At 43.0% G+C, this 20,482-nt stretch overlaps 2 protein-coding genes across 6 annotated transcripts in view; both read right to left on the reverse strand.

Moving 5' to 3' along the window:
* Positions 1–138: 138 nt before the first annotated feature.
* LOC106579981 (golgin subfamily A member 1) lies at positions 139–14,336 on the reverse strand. Of its 3 annotated transcripts, none has more exons than XM_014160468.2 (24): positions 14,093–14,336; positions 13,280–13,593; positions 11,142–11,232; positions 10,277–10,351; positions 9,527–9,624; positions 9,414–9,446; positions 9,190–9,318; positions 8,792–8,961; positions 8,475–8,586; positions 8,229–8,312; positions 7,886–8,011; positions 6,222–6,299; positions 5,985–6,080; positions 5,773–5,868; positions 5,444–5,575; positions 4,958–5,053; positions 4,626–4,715; positions 4,306–4,408; positions 4,013–4,173; positions 3,701–3,859; positions 3,503–3,562; positions 3,156–3,380; positions 2,954–3,040; positions 139–2,042 (listed from the first exon to the last, which is right to left on the reverse strand). In XM_014160468.2, exons 2-24 carry the CDS (start codon positions 13,406–13,408, stop codon positions 1,962–1,964), a joined length of 2,511 nt encoding a protein of 836 aa, XP_014015943.1. In that variant the 5' UTR covers positions 13,409–13,593; positions 14,093–14,336; the 3' UTR covers positions 139–1,961. The 3 variants fall into 3 exon arrangements, with proteins under 3 accessions (XP_014015943.1, XP_014015942.1, XP_014015944.1); XM_014160467.2 differs by having other exon boundaries at positions 6,222–6,317; XM_014160469.2 differs by lacking the exon at positions 10,277–10,351 and having other exon boundaries at positions 6,222–6,317.
* Positions 14,337–17,487: 3,151 nt separating this feature from the next.
* The window catches only part of LOC106579979 (serine/threonine-protein phosphatase 6 catalytic subunit), a 47,717-nt gene continuing 44,722 nt past the window's right edge, over positions 17,488–20,482 (reverse strand). For all 3 annotated transcript variants that reach the window (XM_014160462.2, XM_014160461.2, XM_014160464.2), the window contains exon 7: positions 17,488–17,736. In XM_014160462.2, the coding sequence (XP_014015937.1) occupies positions 17,488–17,736 (249 nt within the window). The remainder of the gene's footprint in view (positions 17,737–20,482) is intronic.

Below are 20,482 nucleotides of genomic sequence, written 5' to 3' on the forward strand. Positions count from 1 at the left end.
TACTTAGAATCATGAATATTTCACACTGTCCTGGAGAAAAATTATGAAAACAAACCTTTATGTTCACAATATAAATTGAGACCAAAAATTGTTTAGTTAAGTGGTAGCACTTGTTAAAATGCAAATGAAGAGAATCTGTGGTAATTTATTTATTTATTTTTGTTAAAAACCAGAGTTGAACACATAGCGGAATCAAACAAGGTTCAAAAGAGCATCAGGTTTTTGATATTGACCTTGCATTACATTGATCAGTGGAGTCATAGTCACCTGTGCTGTGATTTGGTAGTTCTATGAAACTACTTCAGGCAGATTGCTTTCAAGCAGCCCTCACTGGAGTCCTTACAGAATTCTCAACTTGTGTGATATCAGGTACTATTCGATAACAGGTCACTGTTAATGAAGTGTGGTGTTTTATCATTGAATGTAGATCATGTCCATTTTAAGAAAGTTTAAAGCCCTAGGGTTGACTGACTATACAAACCTGATGAATGTGACAAAAAAATGCTACAGTATTGTAACATCACCAGACACATGGAGATTTCTCACTGCATGATATGGGAGTAGAATTAAGAGTGCAGACTGGTGTATTCCTGCCTTGCACCTGGTTCACATTCTGGTATAAGGCATGCATACTGTATTCATTGGTCTTTCCTCCAGTACAACATTAATGCCCTCACATTGTAAGCTCATAAACAAGGGTCACTTCTTGCAGGATGCCAATGAACAGTGAGACAGAGAGTCAAGCCAAGACTGGCAACATGGACAGACAGATACATGGTGTAAAATACTGCAAGAGGTCAAACAAAAATAATTTACATCCAGTGATTTATAAAGTTGTCAATGAATATGTACAGTTTTCATATATAAATAGGACATATGGAATGTCATTTACACAAACACAAGGCAGGTAAAGGTAGAGCACATCCTCCGATAATTCTTATCGTTCAATAATTATTTACTTAATCAACATTATATTAAGAGTCACTCCTCTCCTCTTTACATAACTTTTTCCATTGATGTATGGCTCTCACATCAAACCTCATTCTAACATGATACTTTTCTACATAAGCCCCCCGTAATTAATATTGTTATAGGAAAGAACCAAATGAAAGACTGTTGTGAAGGGTCCTTCAGAAATCTTGGCGGTTATTAAATCTTAAGGTTATTATTATCATGTACTCCCAACAGAGACATTTGAGCACATAGAGACATAAATAATCTTCTTAGTCAAACAGAGTCGTGACAGTCTGGTAGTGCTGACCCCACTCTTAACACCTAGAGAATTCCGTAAGACATACTTGTACTGTGTGCATCAAAGATCTTATGTTAACTTAATTCCAAGAGGGAGAAGGGTTACTCTTAAAGGAGTACTTAGCGTTAGCGCAGTTGCTAACTAGCGTTTGCGCAATGACTGGAAGCTTACGGTAACTGCTAGCATGCTAGTAAATACCACATACTTCCAGTCATTGTGCTAATGGTGGTTAGCATTGGCTCGCAAAACTACAGTACCTCTAACTTCCTTCATACTGGATGCAGAGACATAAAAATGGTATCCATGAGTTAATCTGACTCTGGGGAAGTAGATAAATGCCAAAATCCCGAAGTATCACTTTAAGGTTAACATTTATCAATACCATGTCTGCTTTAACCATTTTACTTATAAATTAAATCACCCCCAACATTAAATTTCTTTTTTTACAGACCATAAAACAAGACTGACTTTCCAAGTCATTGTGGAGCCCTTCTCTGTCCTCTTGAAGAGCAAGAACAATGTCCTTCTAAGGAGAGATTGAAGAGCTACATAGGAATCTGTCACATCAGAAACCGTTTTAAAGCTTATATAGTGTCCTCTTCACAATGTTCAGTTGGTTACCACAGTGATGGGAGACATCATGCAAGGACATGATAAAAGTAATGTGTGTGTCTCTGTCCTCTCCACAATTCTTCCTCTCTCTGTCCCCTCAGCTCCAGTGAGCAGGCGCCCCTGAAACTGACGGCCGAACAATACCCTTTGGAGAAGGCTTGGATCCAAACCAGGACATCTGAAAAACACAGCGATGTTTTCCGATTATATCAAATGAAATACATGTATCACTGGACTATTACTATAGTTACAACTGGGGAAGGGCCCGGGCGCTGGAAAAATAGGAGGGTATTCATCTGGCAACTGGAGGGCTGCTGGGTTCACATCCTGAAGACATTCCCATATCGTTGGGCCCTTGAGCAAGGCCCTTAACCCCACAATTAGCTCTCCATCCAGGGGTGCTGCACTACAGCTTCACCCTGTGCTTGTCTCAACTGTATATGTGATGTGTGCTTGAAAGCTATGGTAGCCCAGACTGTTGTCTTTCCAATTTTATATGACACATGAATTGTCCATGTTTGATACTCTTCTATATATTCCTTGTTAACATGCATCGATTCCCTATTCGCCAGTCTCTAATGAACTATATGCTTGCACCTGTTACACACAGCAGGTGCCTTAAGTCCGTGTCTTCTTCATGTGTTTGTACAGCACCGATGAAGGCATAAGGCCGAAACATATTAGTACTTCCACCTTCTGTATTCTTCGGTGCATGGATTCAATTAATTATTCCATTTTTCGATCTCGGCCTCTTTGGGTTTTTCCCTTTTCATGGTTTGAGTGTGAGTACTTTTGGAACTCTACAGATATTTTCTCTCCCACGCACCGGCCGCCTTTTATTCTAGCCTGTGCGCAAACCCTCATACTGGCTTTGTAGTCTCTAAAAATAACAATTTTCCTCCGGATGCAGCTTAGGTATTCAAAAATCAACAACAGATAGCAAGTGCATTTAAGAAATGTGGCCAATTGAGGACAAAAATAGCGTCATGGCCTATTTCATTTGATACACGCTGGCTGTGGTATGGCCATAACGCCCATTCATTTGACACAGAAGTTTCAGGGAACAGATGTCTGAAAGGAGGAAGTCACCTTGTACTCCAGCGTCTCTTTTAACATGTCCTCTTCCTCACCAGTGAAGTTCAGCAACACAGACACCGCTCTGATCAGCTGATAGGCCTGAGACAGAAGGAGAGGGGGAAAGAGAGAGATTTAGACTTCAGCCAAGACCATAGACGTCCAATATGTGTGATGGTCTAGCTACGATAACAGGGACCAGGTAGATTGCTCTCACCTCAGCCTCTCTGGACGACATAAATTTTAGCACCACGTGTTTGAGGTACTCAAAGTTGATCTCTCGTGAGTCATTGAGGTCAGAAGTGTTGGTGACAGTGGTGTTTGGGCCAGGGGCTGGGGATGCAGCAGGCTCTGTAAAGGTTCTGTCTAGCCTCTCCTGCCTCTCTCCTCTCCCTTCCTGGGCCCTTTCCTTCTCCTCTAACTCAGTTTCAGGTTTCAGCTTCTGCAACAGGAACACACAGGCACAAACCATCACACACGAAGCTCAGCACATGGACCATATTCAAAAAAATGGATTTAGATTTAGATTGGATACTCATACTAAAAGGTATCTGAATGTCTCACCAGCTCCTTCTGCAAGGTCCTCTTCAGCTCGGCTAGCCTCTGCTGCAGCTGCTTAATGGTCTGTAAAGCAACAGGCATCCATCCAATCAATAACAGCACACACACTGAAATGGACCTGCTCCAGATATTTCAGACAAGGAGTAATTATCCAAACATGCCTGTGTGGTGATCATGGTTTTTGTTTGGTCCAGTACTGACCTTGTTCTTGTCACTAAGCTGCTGCTCCAGGTCTCTGTTGGCCTCCTGCATGTGGTCCAGGTCGTCCACGGTCACGGTCCCATTCTGGTCCGGTTCACACACCTCTGGAGTCTGCAGCTGCAACGTCAGGGTCTCCACCTCCACCTCCAGCTCAGACACCTGAGACAAACACACAGAGGCACAGTCAGAAAACACATACAAAAAGTCCAATCTGTAATGACAGACTTGAGTTATGTGCAGTATGGAAGCTAAGGAGGACATTAAGAACAGGTTTAAAGTGTCTTAATGGCTGTGCCCGCTGTGTGTTCTGACCCGTGACTGGCAGGAGTCCAGATGCTTGTTCTGGGTGAGGAGCTCCTGCCTCAGGCTGACCAGCTGGCTGTCCTTCTCCTCCTCCCTCTCCTGGGCCCATGCCCGCAGCCTCTCCCCCTCCTCCTGCAGCTGGGACAGGGAGCTCTGGGCCCTCTGCAGCTCTGCAACACAAACACAGTGGAAGGGAGCATCAGACACCACACGGTATGAAGTCAACACTACAACTTCTAAATTCACATAGCATGGGAGACAGAGGAAAATTGCACCTGACAACAGAGAAATCAAGTGTTTACCATTGCGAAGTGTTTGGAGTTCCTCCTCTCTCTGCTTCAGCTGCTCAGTGACGTGGGCCAGTTCCTGCGATGTTGTTTGATGTGACACCGTCATCTGTCCTACCTGGAAAAGGAGACAGTGAACGTCCAATTTATTTATGAGCACAATCGACAAGCTGAATTCATGAATTTGAAAACAGATCACTCAAACTGACCGAGTATGATTAAGCCAATAGCATTGGCAAGTTTTGGAAACCTCATTCCAACAGAGTGTAGAGAATATTGTTTGTTATTTAAAAGAGTACAGAAATGTATGATGTAAGTGTGATGTCTCTCCAGACCTGTAGTTGGAGCTCCTCCTTCTGTCTCCTGGTGTCCTCCAGAGCCATGGCTATCTCCACACTCACCGTCTGCCTGCTGCTCAGCTCTGACTGGGGTGACATACAGGGACATCATTACCCAGTGTGTACGGGCAACAGGACCATGGTTTGAAGTTGTAATGCAGTAGCTATTCTCATAGAAAGGAGTGGCACAGCACGCAAAACAAATCTGGAGTGACCCAGGAATGCAATTGAATAAATGTTTTTCTTAAAACTCTTGTTTGTTTATCAGGAAATCCGTGACTTCCTGTTTTCAACTGACTGCCTAATATAAAGCAGGAAGTGTATCTGACCCTAGCCTGCTCCAGCTCCTCTTCCCGTCTCCTCAGAGCCACGTCAGCTTCATCCCTCCCTCTCAGCAGACATCCTCTCGCCTCCTCCAACTCACGCTGGGAAACACGAAACAGAGATGGGTGGGTGAGAGAGAAATGTGGGATAGGGACAGAGAAACACAGATAAAGGGATGTTAAAGAAAGAAAAACAGAAAGAGGGTGTAGGAACAGTCTAATAACGACAGATACATATTTGATGGCCTTGTTTGAGTCCCGTTCCATGCCAGCCCTGTAGCCGAGATCAAATTACACGGCAACAGATTACCAATCCACCGAGACCAGTGGATAAACTGATCAAAATCTGCATCGAAACGTTCAAATACCAAAGTGAAAATGCACCTTAACAGTCAGGCAACAAAACTATGCAGCACATGTCACTGAGAACAGTTCAGTGAACTAAAATGTCAACATCTACATATCAAGTGAGAGCTGACAACAGTAACTCACAATCCTAGCTTGGGCAGAGGTGTGCTCTGTGTCCTTCTCTGTCTGCAGTGCAGTGAGCTGCTCCTCCAGCCAGCCTGCCCTCTCCTGGCCCTGCTGCTGCAGACTGACCCTCTCCACACTCCACTCTGCCTGCTGGGGGTGACCACAGGGGGAAAGGGCAGTCTCAGCATCACACATGCTTACATTAACTGTGTCCCTGGCTCCCATAGGATACACAAAGAAGTCTAATCAGTCTAAATAAATAAGAGGTTCAACTGCATTTGCTCCAGCCTCAGCTTTATTTACAGTGGTGGTAGAGCATCTTTCACCGCAATCGGACAAATATTTACCAGTTTGTCCAGACGTGCTTGCTTGTCAGTGATCTGCTGCTCAGTGTTCTTGAGCCTCTCGTTGCTCTCCTGCACCTGCTGTTCCAGACCTGCTATCTGTAAGACAGAGAGCAACATGGGGCTGTGTGTGAGAGCACAAGAAGAAAGACTGAAGAGAGAGCACAGGTCCCAAATGCTTACATCCTTCTCTCCCACCAGTGCCGTTCTCTTACCTGTTCGTCCGTTCTCTCTCTGTAGTTCTTAGAAGAGTCGTCTTTGTGCCGTAGCAGGTTCTGTAGTTCAGTTACATTGTGGTTGATTCTGGATATCTGGGAGAGTACAGATACAATATGCTTACCAGATGTGTGTTCATACAATTGTTCATTTGTTGCTGTTAAACAATGAAGCATCTAAGCCAGTTGCATGTGAAGAAGTATATCATTGTGATGAAGAGGTAGAGGGCTGTTTACCTGAGTCTCCAGTGAGCTAACCGTGTCCGCATGGTTGGTGCGTGCCTGCAGCAGCTCCACTCTCGTGTCCTCCAGCATCTGCTCCAGAGTGGACTTCTACACATTAACACACAGGGGGGGGGACGAGGATTGCTCAACACTTGAACTGACCATCTGCACTGACTCTCTGCACCTTAGCACACACATGCACTCACACACCCATATGCACAAACGCATACACGCTCACGCTGCATACACGCTCACGCTGCATACACACCACGACTGTTCCTATTGGACTTTATTTATTATTGCTAAAACTATCTCCATATCCCACTTCCCCGGCACATGTGTAAATATTATACTTTACATTTGTTTGAGTGCCTTCCTTGTATTTATACTTCTGCTAAATGTTTATTCTATTGTTACTCCATTAACCCTTCACACTCGTACCCGTATACAGGTTGAAAATGGCAGATTTGGACACTGGTAAGTGCCTAAATTGGAAGGAAGTGGCTGAACAGTAACATGCTATAAATGACGTCAGAGCTCAGGCTCTGTGCTTCAAAGCGCTTTATGGGTTTTGACTGACAGCTGTTCTGAACTTGAGCACTGAATGGGACCAGTAGTTGCCTCCATCCCTCACGCTAATTGGGCAACTGGAAGAAATTGGCCGCAGAACACGCACCTGAATGCACTCACAATTCCTTTCTATGATCACCAAAATTATGATCGGTTTCTCTGAATTGCCTTGTGAAAGCCTAACTGTAAGTTCGTTTTTTATAACTTTGCTAGGCATGTTGGCAATAGAACAACCTTTCAAATGATGCCCACCTGACAAAGAATGCGATTTATAAATGGACCGTTTTGGGATTTCGTAAACAACAGTAATTGTGTGAGGCGGGGCTGCAGGGCTGTGTTCCAAACAAAACGAGTGTGTTCGCTCTAGTTCCTCAACGCCACAGCTAGGAGAGCTCTAAAAACACCTTTCTAGGTGAAGACTCATCTTTGAGTCATCAAAGTACATTGAAATGACTTAGGAACTGTGCACACTTTGGAGACAGCAGTTAGTCCTCTCACTCAAACCCTTGTTATTATTTTGTCTTATGTTGCACCTACCCCACATTTTCCAGGAACATTCTTATGTTACTGAATTTATCCAGAATATTTTAAGATTTACTTATCAACAAATGTGGCAAAAAAGTACAGTAAATGTAAAATGCACATAAAATCAACAGTGCAATGTGCTGTGTCAGGTGAACTGCTGTGTCCTGAACTTTGGTCTAATAATTTCCCCATAATCTTCTAACTGCTCTCTTTCAATTGCTACCGTGCTTATGCATTTCATATTTCTTCTGTAAGAAACATTTCAATTTAGCCCTATCCATATAGGCCAAGGGTTAAGCTTCTATTTGTATTCATTATTGGTTCGGTTCTTATGGTTGTCGTACTGTTGAGTAAGCATTTCATTGTACCGTGTACACCATGTGTTTCTGTCCACATGACAAATAAACTTGACTTGAAATGCATCACCATTCAAATCTAATTTTATTCGTCACCTACTTCTTAAAAAACAACAGATGTGGACTAACAGTGAAATGCTTACTTACGGTTCTCTATGGTCTTTTCCTTATACCAATTCCACAGGAGTCCCTCTGTCTTTAGGATTAGCTGACTGTTGTAGTTACCTCTTTGAGCAGCTCCTGGAGGAGCTCGTCTTCACTCAGGTTGCCCTGCAGACGTCTCTCCAGAGAGGAGACCTTCTCCTGCAGGTCCAGCAGCACACGGTCCTTGTCCTCACCAGTCACTGCCGCCTGGGGACCACAACAGGGAGAGAGAGGGATGGGTCAATTACAGCGCTTACTGGGTGAGATATGGGCAATTCCATGGTAACGGAAATACGCTGACACTCCGATTTTTCACTTTAAAATGTATGCCAAACAAAAACATTTACTGGAAAAACTGTGCAGAATTGGAAACCAGAAATATGGGATTGCCCATATAAGGAGTTACATTGTGATCTGGTCTTACCTTGTGTTGCTGCAGCTTCAGGGCATTGTAATCAGTTTGTAAGGTATGGAGAGACTTCTCTACAGCTGCTTCAGTGCTCCGCGACTGAGAACACACACACACAGAGAGATTGCTACAATGTGAAACATTTCATAAACTGTTATCACATTTATCTAACTGTATTCATATTCTGTCATTACAGATATGTACCACTTCAATAGAGTGAAATGATTTTTCAAGGAAGAATCTATGGGTTAGAGGGCTAACCTTCTGGAAGTCCTCAGACACCTGTTGGATGACCTTCTGCAGGTTCTGGCCTCTGCCCTCCAGCTCAGCAATCTTCTTCTCCGCCTCCTCCTTGACCTCCAGCAGCTCCTTTCTTAAATGAGACCACACACACACAAACCTGTACTGTTAGACAACAACCAAATCCTCAGGCAACCCAGAAGAAAACAGGCAAACTTCAAGATAATTCGCACACAAACTCTCCCTTATACAATTTTTAAAATATATATATATATATATATATTTTTTTAAAGAGGTTAGGGGAGAAAGATCTTGCAATCACTGTGTCCTGTCCTAACCTTTCGATCTCCAGCTCGGTGTTGAGCCTGCAACTTTCCTGATGCTCCTCTCCCAGAGCCCGCAGCTTCTCCTGGGCTTCGGCCAAACCCTCCTTGGCCGTCTGCAGCTGGGTCTCCTTCTGCTGGAGCTCTAGCTCTCGCTGGCCCAGCTGCTCCTCCTTCCTCAGTAACTACCAGAACGAAACAGGAGACACCACAGAAAGGACATCACTAAAACAAATGTTTAACTACTATTATTGTCTAGGGTAATAGGAACACGTTTGCTCCCACCAAAGTGGTGTTTAACCAAGGTGGATCGCTAGCCGACATAGCTACAGCTTGGATCAGAATAAACAGACATAAAGCATAAAACTAGGGTTAGAGTTAGACAGTAGGACCTTGTTGTCCGTAGTGCGTACCATGTGTTTGACTTTGGCGAGCTCCTGCTGCTGGAAGCCATCCAGCTCGTCCAGGTCATCCCTCTTCTGGAACAGAGTAAGGCTCTGCTCCATCATCTCCTCTAGCCGCACAGACAGAGATGCCTTCTCCTGAGGGGCCCCAGACAGAAGAGATCTCTTATCTACACAGGCAATGACTGACTGGCTGAATGCGAACCTAGAATATTAGTTAGATGTTAGCGTACCTGCTCCAGCGTAGACATCCTTTCCATCCATTCCTACAGACAAAGACAGGAATTAATCTAACTATAAACACACACAGACGTATGCCTCGTGGTGCAAAGGATATGATGCTCACCTGATCTTTCTTGTCCAGGGCCAAAGCCATGCCTTCGGCCATTTTGGCTCTATTGGTCTGGTGAGTCTCATTCTGGTCCTGCAGTTTCCTCATGGAGGCTGCATGGTAAAAGAAAGCGAGAGAGTGAGAGAGAGAAAGAATGAGCAATAGAACTGGCGAGCCAAAGATGGCTCAATTGAAACAGCAGGTTGTAGATTTGTCAGTGGTTAGTAGCTGCTAGCTTTGAAAGGGTGAGAGTAATATTGACCATATAATGTGTCCAGTAAGCCAAGTTAGGTGTTTCCCAGAAGCAGGCAAGCAGTGCATCTAACCATGGCCAACACAGACTTCCCAAATTGACTTATTTGTATAGATGTTTTATTGTTATAGGTTACGTTAGTACATTGGTGTTTGTTATAACATTGACTATTACAAAAAAGGGGAAGTAATAGACATTTACATACTGATGAACCGTCCACTGTTTTATATTGTCTCACATAATTGTCATAGCAGAAATACTTACCTACTTCCAAACAGTGCCACAAACATTTAAAAACAATTATATGTCAACAAGCATGTAAGTCCCTTGTTTCAACAATATATATATTTTTTTTTAATATGGAAACCTATAGAAGTGACAGCATATGATTCTGAACCCCTCCTTGATCGATTGACAGTGCTTTGGGTGACCATTACCCCAGCCAGCAGACAAACAAATGAGAGAAAGAAAGAACGCAAAATGGGAGGAGATTGGAGAATAAAGGTACGTACAATCCTGATGTTTTTCTAATGCAATTTCAAGCTTGTCCTTGGTCTTCTGCATAAGTCGGAGCTGCTCAGCGTAGTCTAGAGGCAGGAGGTGTGGTGATGGAATACCAACAGCACATAAAACAAACACGTACACACACACACACACACACACACACACACACACACACACACACACACACACACACACACACACACACACACACACACACACACACACACACACACACACACACACACACACACACACAGGAAAGGGGGACAGGTGGATGAGGGTAAAAGCCATGGGGAGGAGGAGGAATAAAATAAAAACATGATTGAGAAAAAAATGGAAGGGGGAAAAAAAACAATGATTTTCTTAGATGAGAAAACCATCCTGGTTAAGAGGCTGCGTGAAGATGTGCAACCTTTAACCTTTTCTAAGGGGTCACACACACCACCTCTAAGGGAGGAGTAGCTATCAGACTAATCTGGGAGAAAAAACACAGAACCTAAAAGGTAGACTAAATGCCATGGCATTTGCTCTTAATGTTCACCAGATGGGAATGTGGTAAAGAATAAAGAAACATTGTAAAAGATACCATATCATACCACTTGTGAGGGGCGGTGTTAAGAACAAAAGCCAAGAGGTCGAGACTGAAGCCAGACACCCGCTGGTTATGTGACCTTTCACCTGAACGTAGTGTTCTTGGTAAAAGCTGTCTCTAAGCACACTAGACACAGATCTAGAATCAGCTTACCCACCACCAAACCTAACCTTAATTATTGTTGGGGTAAACGCAAAACTAACCTTAGATGAGTGTCTAGGCCTGGGTGCAACCACCTCATCCTACTCTGATTAAACTGGTTCCATGCAGACATGTCTTACCTGATAGTTTGGCCTCCAGCTTGCGAATCTGATCATTCCTTCTGAGGATCTGGGAAGAGAGGTCGTCCCTGGAGCTACTGCCATCAGAGGCCTGGAGGTCAACACAAACACAGAGAACAGGATCCTCATCAGCACAGCAGGTCACACTGGAGCTTCCATGGTTATGTGGCAGCAGGTACTAGAAACATATATTGTGGATGTTGTAGAGTCTATGAAATATCCCACTGACAAGATATATCAAAATAATATTTCATATCAGAGGTACCCAACTCATGTCTATGAGTGTATTTAGGGCAATTCCATGGGAACAGAATGATGCTGAGACTCAATTACAATAAAAAAACAATTACTTCAAAAGTTAAACAAACCATGCAACTCTATGCACAAGGACTACTTTTAACAATTTCCAGTGAACATTTTACAAAATCACATTTTACTCGAAGAACAGTGCAGATGCAAACCGTCATTGTTACCAAACTTTGCATTTGCACTGCTCTTCGTGTAAATGTGTTTTTGTTCAATTTTCTGTGGAAATTGCCCTATACCTAAATTTGATGTCATCCTTATTTTACTTCACTACAAATTTGATGAGGGATAGCCTACCAGTTGATTTGATCTTACTGTCAGTCAATGACTTAAATAATTCAAAACGGTGCAAACGAGAAAGGAAAGACACCAGCCCCAAGACACTGGATCTGGCTGACAGTGTAAGATCAGCCACTCCATTCATAGTGTCAAACGTGGAAGGGGGGGACAGAAAAAACCAACTGAACTGATTAACACTTCTGATGCTTTTCCAATAACATCAACACAATTCAGTATCTAATGATATTCTGAAAGTTATATCATGTCTGAAACAACAGTGCAATGTGGAATAACACCATCACATTGGCTACTAATTAGCCTCAAAGATTTAAGCGGAATTGTCTCAGCATTCAGTATGTTAAGCAACCTTCCTTTAAAAAGAGAAAAGGACCATTGTGTGTGTTTGTTCTAGTGTCTACTTGTCATGTGTGGTCAAGTGAACAGGCTTCATGTTACACAGGTTTGCCTTAAAGGGATAGTTTGGGATTTTGGCAATTACTTTTTATGTATCTGCTTCCGGTATGAAGAAAGTTGCGTTTTGCTAGCTAATGCTAACTAATGTTAGCGCAATGACAAAGTCTACAGGAACAGCTAGAATGCTTGCTGTTTCCATAGACTTCCAGTCATTGCGCTAAAACTAGTTAGCAATTGCGCTAACGCTAGTTAGCAACTTCCTTCAAACTGCATGCAGAGACATAAAAATGATGTCCAAGACTTCATCTGACTCTGGGTAAGTAAAGAACGGGCCTCATTGCCGAATCCTGAACTATCCCTTTAATCTGCTCTACAAATGGGGAATATTTCTGAATTCATGTCATCATTGACAAAACAGTGGTGGTATCGTACATTTACACACTTGACCATGGAATCCACTGGCTTCTGGATGCCAATCTCCAGACACACCTAACCATATAACAACAGGTTAGCTGACTCACTGACCCAAATCATAATCCAAGAGAATGTCGACTCATATATAAAAAGACAATTACACCAAACTTCAAAATGCAGCAAATCGCTTCACTGCTCTTTCCCTGGCTCTGCATACTGCCTATACATTAGGCCTACTTTTTTGCTGATATTCATGAAGCCAATAGTAGATATCCATCTCAAAGTGTGAATGCAGCACTGTTGACATCGCGGTGCAGGGGCATTTTGATATGCTACATGTAAATGGTAGTGAATTACATCATCATGACAGTCCCTGGGGCTCTTATCTGGCCACAGAGGGAAACATTAATGGAGGGCCTGGGCCATTAGTGTCAGGTAGGGGCCACAATCTCTAAAAACACTGAGAAAGCCTATCATGTTATAGATCAGTTATGTTGAATTGAAAGAGTGTAAAGGATATAAATTACCTTTAGTTACATTTCATATGTGCAAAACTTAAGCCTATTCAAAGTAGAGGCCATAAGTCATATTTTCTCCCTTGATGTCTTCCTTGTAGAATAGCCTGGGTAACCTTGTTTCATGTCATACGACCAACTACTCTTAGTGGGTTCAGAAGATGACTGGCATGGACTGTGTGACAGTGAGGTAACAATACTGGTACTTACAAAATCATCCCCGGAGTCTGCCCCCACTGACGTAATGGACTCTTTGCTGCAGGAGCGAGGCATGCGAACACCGGTCCGGGGAGCTGTGGCAGCCTCCTCAGCAATCTTCTTTTTCAATTTGGCAAACATCTCCACCTTGCCTTAGTGTGTCTTTACCCAAGTTTACTGCCTGCTACTAGTTCTCTCCCCAAAAGCTCCACAATGCAAGTGCTCGGTCACTCAGGCTGTGGTCGTTCAGGGTCCCAGAACAGCTGTATTCCAGTGTAGCCTCCTCTCACAGGCAGGGGTACTGTCATTGTCATTCCTCTTTCAATCTGAAATAGACAACAGAGAGTAAGTCATGGCAATCAGCACGAAAACTATTAGAGATGCAGAATGAGGATATGCTACTGTCTGTAGCTACCTTATACGTTGTTTTGGCCTTATGATTTGTCATGTCACCAGATTAGTTGACAGATTGGTGACAGCAGGTTTGCTAAGACATACATATGAAGAGGCTAACGATATTTCAGCTGGATGACAAAACGATGTAAATTAGCTAGCTAGCTACTCAGTATTGGCAATGATAGCTGCTTGCTTGCTAGTTAGCTTTCGTTAGCAGTTTCCGAATAATTCGTTACCATTCTGTAGAAAGCCCAACATTTCGAGATTTAAGAAATCCGTCGGTCCCAGCTAACTGTTCAGGGCTGTTTGATCATGAATTCCAGGAAAAGATAAATGATTTCAACAAATGATGGCTATCAGCTAGCTAGCTAACTAGTTATTGTTAGCCTTGCTAGCGAACTTAGCCAGCTGATCAAGGGAATCTCTTACCGTTTGAACTCAGAAAAAGTAACACATTCCTAGAGAAGTCCATTGTGTTTAACGTATTCTCTGCGACGAATAACAACTCTACCGTTCCCCAATATAATACATCTACAAATATACTGCTTTGCGACAAATATGTTATTATGTCTGGACTGTATTTTGGCTAGCTCTCTAACATCGACACGTAATATGCCAGTACACTGCGTTCGTGTTCATTGGACAAATCTAAAAGGGTGTGGAAAGGGATTCGCTCTACTTCATGTCAGTCAACAAAAACAGTATGCTGGAACCTGGAGGTCATAAAATGCATTGATTGTACACAACGTGGCCAAATGTATGTGGACACATCTTCAAATTAGTGGATTCAGCTATTTCAGCCACACCCGTTGCTGACAGGTCTATACAATCGAGCACACAACCATGCATTCTCCATAGACAAAACATTGGAGTAGAATGGCCCGTACTGAAGAGCTCAGTGTCTTTCAACGTGGTACCATCATAGGATGCCACCTTTCCAACAAGTCAGTTCATCACATTTCTGCCTTGGTAGAGCTGCCCTGGTCAAGTGCTGTTATTGTGGAGTGTAAACGTCTAGGAGCAACAATTACTCAGCCGCGAAGTGGTAGGTCACACAAGCTCATAGAACGGGTCCGGCAAGTGCTGAAGCTTGTATACTTTTATTCAAGTAGAAGTTTACTGGGTGTTTTTACTTTAACTTGAGTCATTTTCTATTAAGGTATCTTTACTTTTACTTAAATATGACAATGGGGAACTTTTTTCATCAATGGGATGAATTGGAACGCAGACTGCGAGCCAGGCCTAATCTCCCAACATCAGTGCCCGACCCCACTAATGCTCTTGTGGCTGAATGGACACAGCAATGTTCCAACATCTAGTGGAAAGCCTTACCAGAAGAGTGGAGGCTGTTATAGCAGCAAAGGGGGGGACCAACTCCATATTAATGTCCATGATTTTGGAATGAGATGTTTGACAAGCACGTGTCCACATACTTTTGGCCATGTGGTGTATTTCCTTGTATTTACTGATTAACAGTAATAGCAGAATCTCACACAAATAACCACAGCTAGGCTTACTGCTCTCATAGGCCTGCCCATCTTTAGATCAGTGGTCTTCATCTTAAGATGTGCTTCCCTCAATTGTCAGGCTTACGGCTTTATTATAATGCTACATTACAAGAGAACTAAGTGCATGAATAAATTCTCTTTAAACATATTTCTGAACAAAAATAATATTGCTCATATATGCTGTTCCTGATTTGAGTGCTTTATATATATAAAGGGAACACTAAAATAACACATCCTAGATCTGAATGAATGAAATAATCTTATTAAATACTTTTTTCTTTACATAGTTGAATGTGCTGACAACAAAATCACACAAAAATAATCAATGGAAATCCAATTTTTCAACCCATGGATGTCTGGATTTGGAGTCACACTCAAAATTGAAGTGGATAACCACACTACAGGCTAATCCAACTTTGATGTAATGTCCTTAAAACAAGTCAAAATGAGGCTCAGTAGTGTGTGTGGCCTTCACGTGCCTGTATGACCTCCCTACAACGCCTGGGCATGCTCCTGATGAGGTGGCGGATGGTCTCCTGAGGGATCTCCTCCCAGACCTGGACTAAAGCATCCGCCAACTCCTGGACAGTCTGTGGTGCAATGTGGCGTTGGTGGATGGAACGAGACATGATGTCCCAGATGTGCTCAATTGGATTCAGGTCTGGGGAACGGGCGGGCCAGTCCATAGCATCAATGCCTTCTTGCAGGAACTGCTGACACACTTCAGCCACATGAGGTCTAGCATTGTCTTGCATTAGGAGGAACCCAGGGCCAACCGCACCAGCATATGGTCTCACAAGGGGTTTGAGGATCTCATCTCGGTACCTAATGGCAGTCAGGCTACCTCTGGCGAGCACATGGAGGGCTGTGCGGCCCCCCAAAGAAATGCCACCCCACACCATGACTGACCCACCGCCAAACCGGTCATGCTGAAGGATGTTGCAGGCAGCAGAACGTTCTCCATGGCGTCTCCAGACTCTGTCACGTCTGTCACGTGCTCAGTGTGAACCTGCTTTCATCTGTGAAGAGCACAGGGCGCCAGTGGCGAATTTGCCAATCTTGGTGTTCTCTGGCAAATGCCAAACGTCCTGCACGGTGTTGGGCTGTAAGCACAACCCCCACCTGTGGACGTCGGGCCCTCATACCACCCTCATGGAGTCTGTTTCTGACCGTTTGAGCAGACACATGCACATTTGTGGCTTGCTGGAGGTCATTTTGCAGGGCTCTGGCAGTGCTCCTCCTGCTCCTCCTTGCACAAAGGCAGAGGTAGCGGTCCTGCTGCTGGGTTGTTGCCCTCCTACGGCCTCCTCCACGTCTCCTGATGTACTGGCCTGTCTCCTGGTAGCGCCTCCATGCTCTGGACACTACGCTGACAGACACAGAAAACCTTCTTGCCACAGCTCGCATTGATGTGCCATCCTGGATGAGCTGCACTACCTGAGCCACTTGTGTGGGTTGTAGACTCCGTCTCATGCTACCACTAGAGTGAAAACACCGCCAGCATTCAAAAGTGACCAAAACATCAGCCAGGAAGCATAGGAACTGAGAAGTGGTCTGTTGTCACCACCTGCAGAACCACTCCTTTATTGGGGGTGTCTTGCTAATTGCCTATAATTTCCACCTGTTGTCTATTCCATTTGCACAACAGCATGTGAAATTTGTCAATCAGTGTTGCTTCCTAAGTGGACAGTTTGATTTCACAGAAGTATGATTGACTTGGAGTTACATTGTGTTGTTTAAGTGTTCCCTTTATTTTTTTGAGCAGTATATATATATATATATATATACACACACACACACACAATAAACGAAATTCAATAAATAGAAATTACAAAAATAAAATCAAACATCTGAGAATTAACATTATAGGCCTAATATGTTGCAAATAGACCCAAGTCAAACTGAAACTAAAACAAGCTGAAACAAGTCAAACAAACTGACTTCTTCCTGTAAAGTGGCTAAAAGAAGTGATCCTGTTTCACTTCATGTATTCTTATTGTGAACTACCAAAATGAATTTAATCTAACATGCCATGCGTTAGATAAAAACATAAAATATTGACACGGCTATCACCTAAAACATAGTGGTATTACTTGATATGGTACTTCTGTGTCAATGCATGTGTGTTGGTACACAGAGCTACAGCAGACACAAAAACATGCAGTACGTATAACGTACACACTATAATAAAATAGGAATGACAAAATCAGTGGTGTCACTTCAACAAGAGTTGTTGTCGCTCCTCTGCATGTGATGCATTACAAATGTGGTGGTTGATAACAGTGTGGTGGAAGCTGATGATCGTTAGTGCAGTGTTTACAGGAAATATGGTGTCGTTGTTCTGGGTGGAATGACTCTCTCTGAGTCAGGCACTGCCCGGAACAGCTTGGGCTCCCTCGTATTGGCGTCTTTGAAGACCATGATGGAGGCAATGTTGCCGCAGCGATAGCAGTAGTTAGGAGCCGACCAGACCGTGACCAGCTTCTCATCAAACATGAACTTGTAACCCTCATGGACTAACTGGTGTGCCCGACAGATCAACTTCAAGTTGTTGATGTGAGCAAACTGCACATCGAGGGATATATAATGAAAAAAGAAAGACAGTGAGATAAATGTGAATGTGAGAAAAAAAAACATGATGAAGAAGAAACTGAAATGAAACGCCCCTCTGCACGCATGGACTCGGGATTAGGAGGGGGCAACCCAACCCCTCCCGTATCCTACACCTCTTTCCCTCCCCCCTCTATCCCTCACCCCATACCAGAATACGCCGACCCTCAGGACCAAGGAAAACAAACAGACTTTGACTGGGACCGTTGGCTGAAAGAAATTACAAAAGAAGGATATTCTCCAGGTCAACCAGGAGAGGGAGCCACCCCCACACCATATGTACCAGCCACCTCAGATGAGTCCATATATGGACTATTGCAACACCTACAACTGGATGAATGAGTAACTATTGGAAAGCTGATGTCGTATGCTTGAATATATAAAATGTTTAGCGTCGTAGGCTTGCTGATATAATGATGTATTGATTTAGAGATAAGATTACGCAGTAACGCAAGTAACATATGTCATAAGAAGTATGGAAATGATTGTATAAAAGGAGCCCGTGAACTAAGGTTCAGGGTTGAGTTGTACTTGGTAATAACTTGACTACTTTAGTAAACTACTACACAGAAGACAAAGAATCCCTCTTTGACTGCTGTCCAGTACGATCTAAAGAACATTGAAAACGGTACTCTAGAGATTGTTCATGCAACTGAGTTAAGAACACTTGGCCGGACCCGAGACTTCAGCCCTGTTCACCCTACTTTGGCATCACCCTAGGTGAGGAAGTGAACAGGTGGAATATCTCCGGAAAGGGACCAACGTCTCAGGAACAATATACAGAGAAACCAATTGATAAACATTGAGGGAGTGACATAAGAGAAAAGGGACATATAGCCGCTTAAAGCAACTACGGGAAAACTTCCTTGTTAGAGTAAGTACATATTTTGTGATTTAAAAACTGTTGCAGATAACTGGCTTAAAAATGATGTGCTGATGATGTATAACCAAGGATAAATGCTGTACCTCTGGGAAAATGTATTCATGTAAACCATTGCTTGTGTGACAACGATAAATAATTAAAAACTCTTAAAATCTTAAAAGATAAAAAGAACGTTTATTGGATGAAGCAATACAAAGGGAATTAAATATCATAAAAAGGAAACTTGACAATACTGAAGAATCTCCTATAAAAAAGTATAGGCCTTTCCTGACGAGGTATGTAGCCGGTAAGTGCACATAAGTATAGTTAAGGAGGATAGACCGGAGTAACCGAGAAATATGCTAGTAACTAAACAGGTAAACTTATAGTTCGAATAACGAAGACCCCTTATACACCCGGACAAACCCAGGAATATTTAACCTAAATATCTACTATAAACCTAACTCAGGCTATTCACGGAAAGCCTTTGGCAGCTTATTACCATAAACAACCTCCTTTGACCAGGAAGAAGGGCCAAGTGATAACGAAGGCTTCCGGTTCCAAAGGATAACATTGTAGTTCAGGCTGTCTACCCGCTGACCTGTGGTGCGTGACGTGACATTGACTATTACCCATTTCATATACAGTACCAGTCAAAAGTTTGGACACACCTACTCATTCAAGGGTTTTTCTTAATTTTTACTATTTTCTACATTGCAGAATAATAGTGAAGACATCAAAACTATGAAATAACATATATGGAATCATGTAGTAACCAAAAAAAAGTGTTAAACAAATCAAAATATATTTTATATTTGAGATTCTTCAAAGTAGCCACCCTTTGCCTGGATGACAGCTTTGCACACTCTTGGCATTCTCTCAACCAGCTTCATGAGGTAATCACCTGAATGCATTTCAATTAACAGCTGTGCCTTGTTAAAATAATTTGTGGAATTTCTTTCCTTCTTAATGCGTTTGAGTCAATCAATTGTGTTGTGACAAGGTAGGGGTGGTATACAGAAGATAGCCCTATTTGGTAAAATAGCTCAAATAAGCAAAGAGAAATGACAGTCCATCATTACTTTAAGACATGAATGTGTCAATCTGGAAAATTTCAAGAACTTTGAATGTTTCTTCAAGTGCAGTCGCAAAAACCATCAAGCACTATGATGAAACTGGCTATAATGGGGACCGTCACAGGAAAGGAAGACCCAGAGTTACCTCTGCTGCAGAGGATAAGTTCATTAGAGTTAACTGCACCTCTAACTGCAGCCCAAATAAATGTTTCACAGGGTTCAAGTAACAGACACATCTCAACATCAACTGTTCAGAGAAGACTGCATGAGTCAGGCCTTCATGGTCAAATTACTGCAAGGAAAACCGCTAAAGGACACCAATAAGAAGAAGAGACTTGCTTGAGCCAAGAAACACGAGCAATGGACATTAGACCGGTGGAAATCTGTCCTTTGGTCTGATGAGTCCAATTTAAGATTTTTGGTTCCAACAGCCATGGATTTGTGAGATACAGAGTAGGTGAAGGATGATCTCTGCATGTGTGGTTCCCACCGTGAAGCATGGAGGAGGAGGTGTGATGGTGTGGGGGTGCTTTGCTGGTGACACTGTCAGTGATTTATTTAGAATTCAAGGCACACTTAACCAGCATGGCTACCACAGCATTCTGCAGCGATACACCATCCCATCTGGTTTGCGCTTAGTGGGACTATCATTTGTTTTTCAACAGGACAATGTCCCAACACACATCCAGGCTGTGTAAGGGCTATTTGACAAAGAAGGAGAGTGATGGAGTGCTGCATCAGATGACCTGGCCTCCACAATCAC

This window comes from Salmo salar, chromosome ssa20 (assembly GCF_905237065.1).
Source record: "Salmo salar chromosome ssa20, Ssal_v3.1, whole genome shotgun sequence".
NCBI classification, from domain to species: Eukaryota; Metazoa; Chordata; class Actinopteri; order Salmoniformes; family Salmonidae; genus Salmo; species Salmo salar.

Coding starts and splice junctions, on each gene's coding strand:
- LOC106579981 (XM_014160467.2), bottom strand. CDS start 13,408: ATGTTTGCCAAATTGAAAAAGAAGATTGCTGAGGAGGCTGCCACAGCT. Junction 4,716..4,957: donor AGGAGCTGGAGCAGGCTAGG/GTCAGATACACT, acceptor ATGTCACCCCAG/TCAGAGCTGAGCAGCAGGCA. Junction 3,041..3,155: donor TGTCGTCCAGAGAGGCTGAG/GTGAGAGCAATC, acceptor CTTCTGTCTCAG/GCCTATCAGCTGATCAGAGC.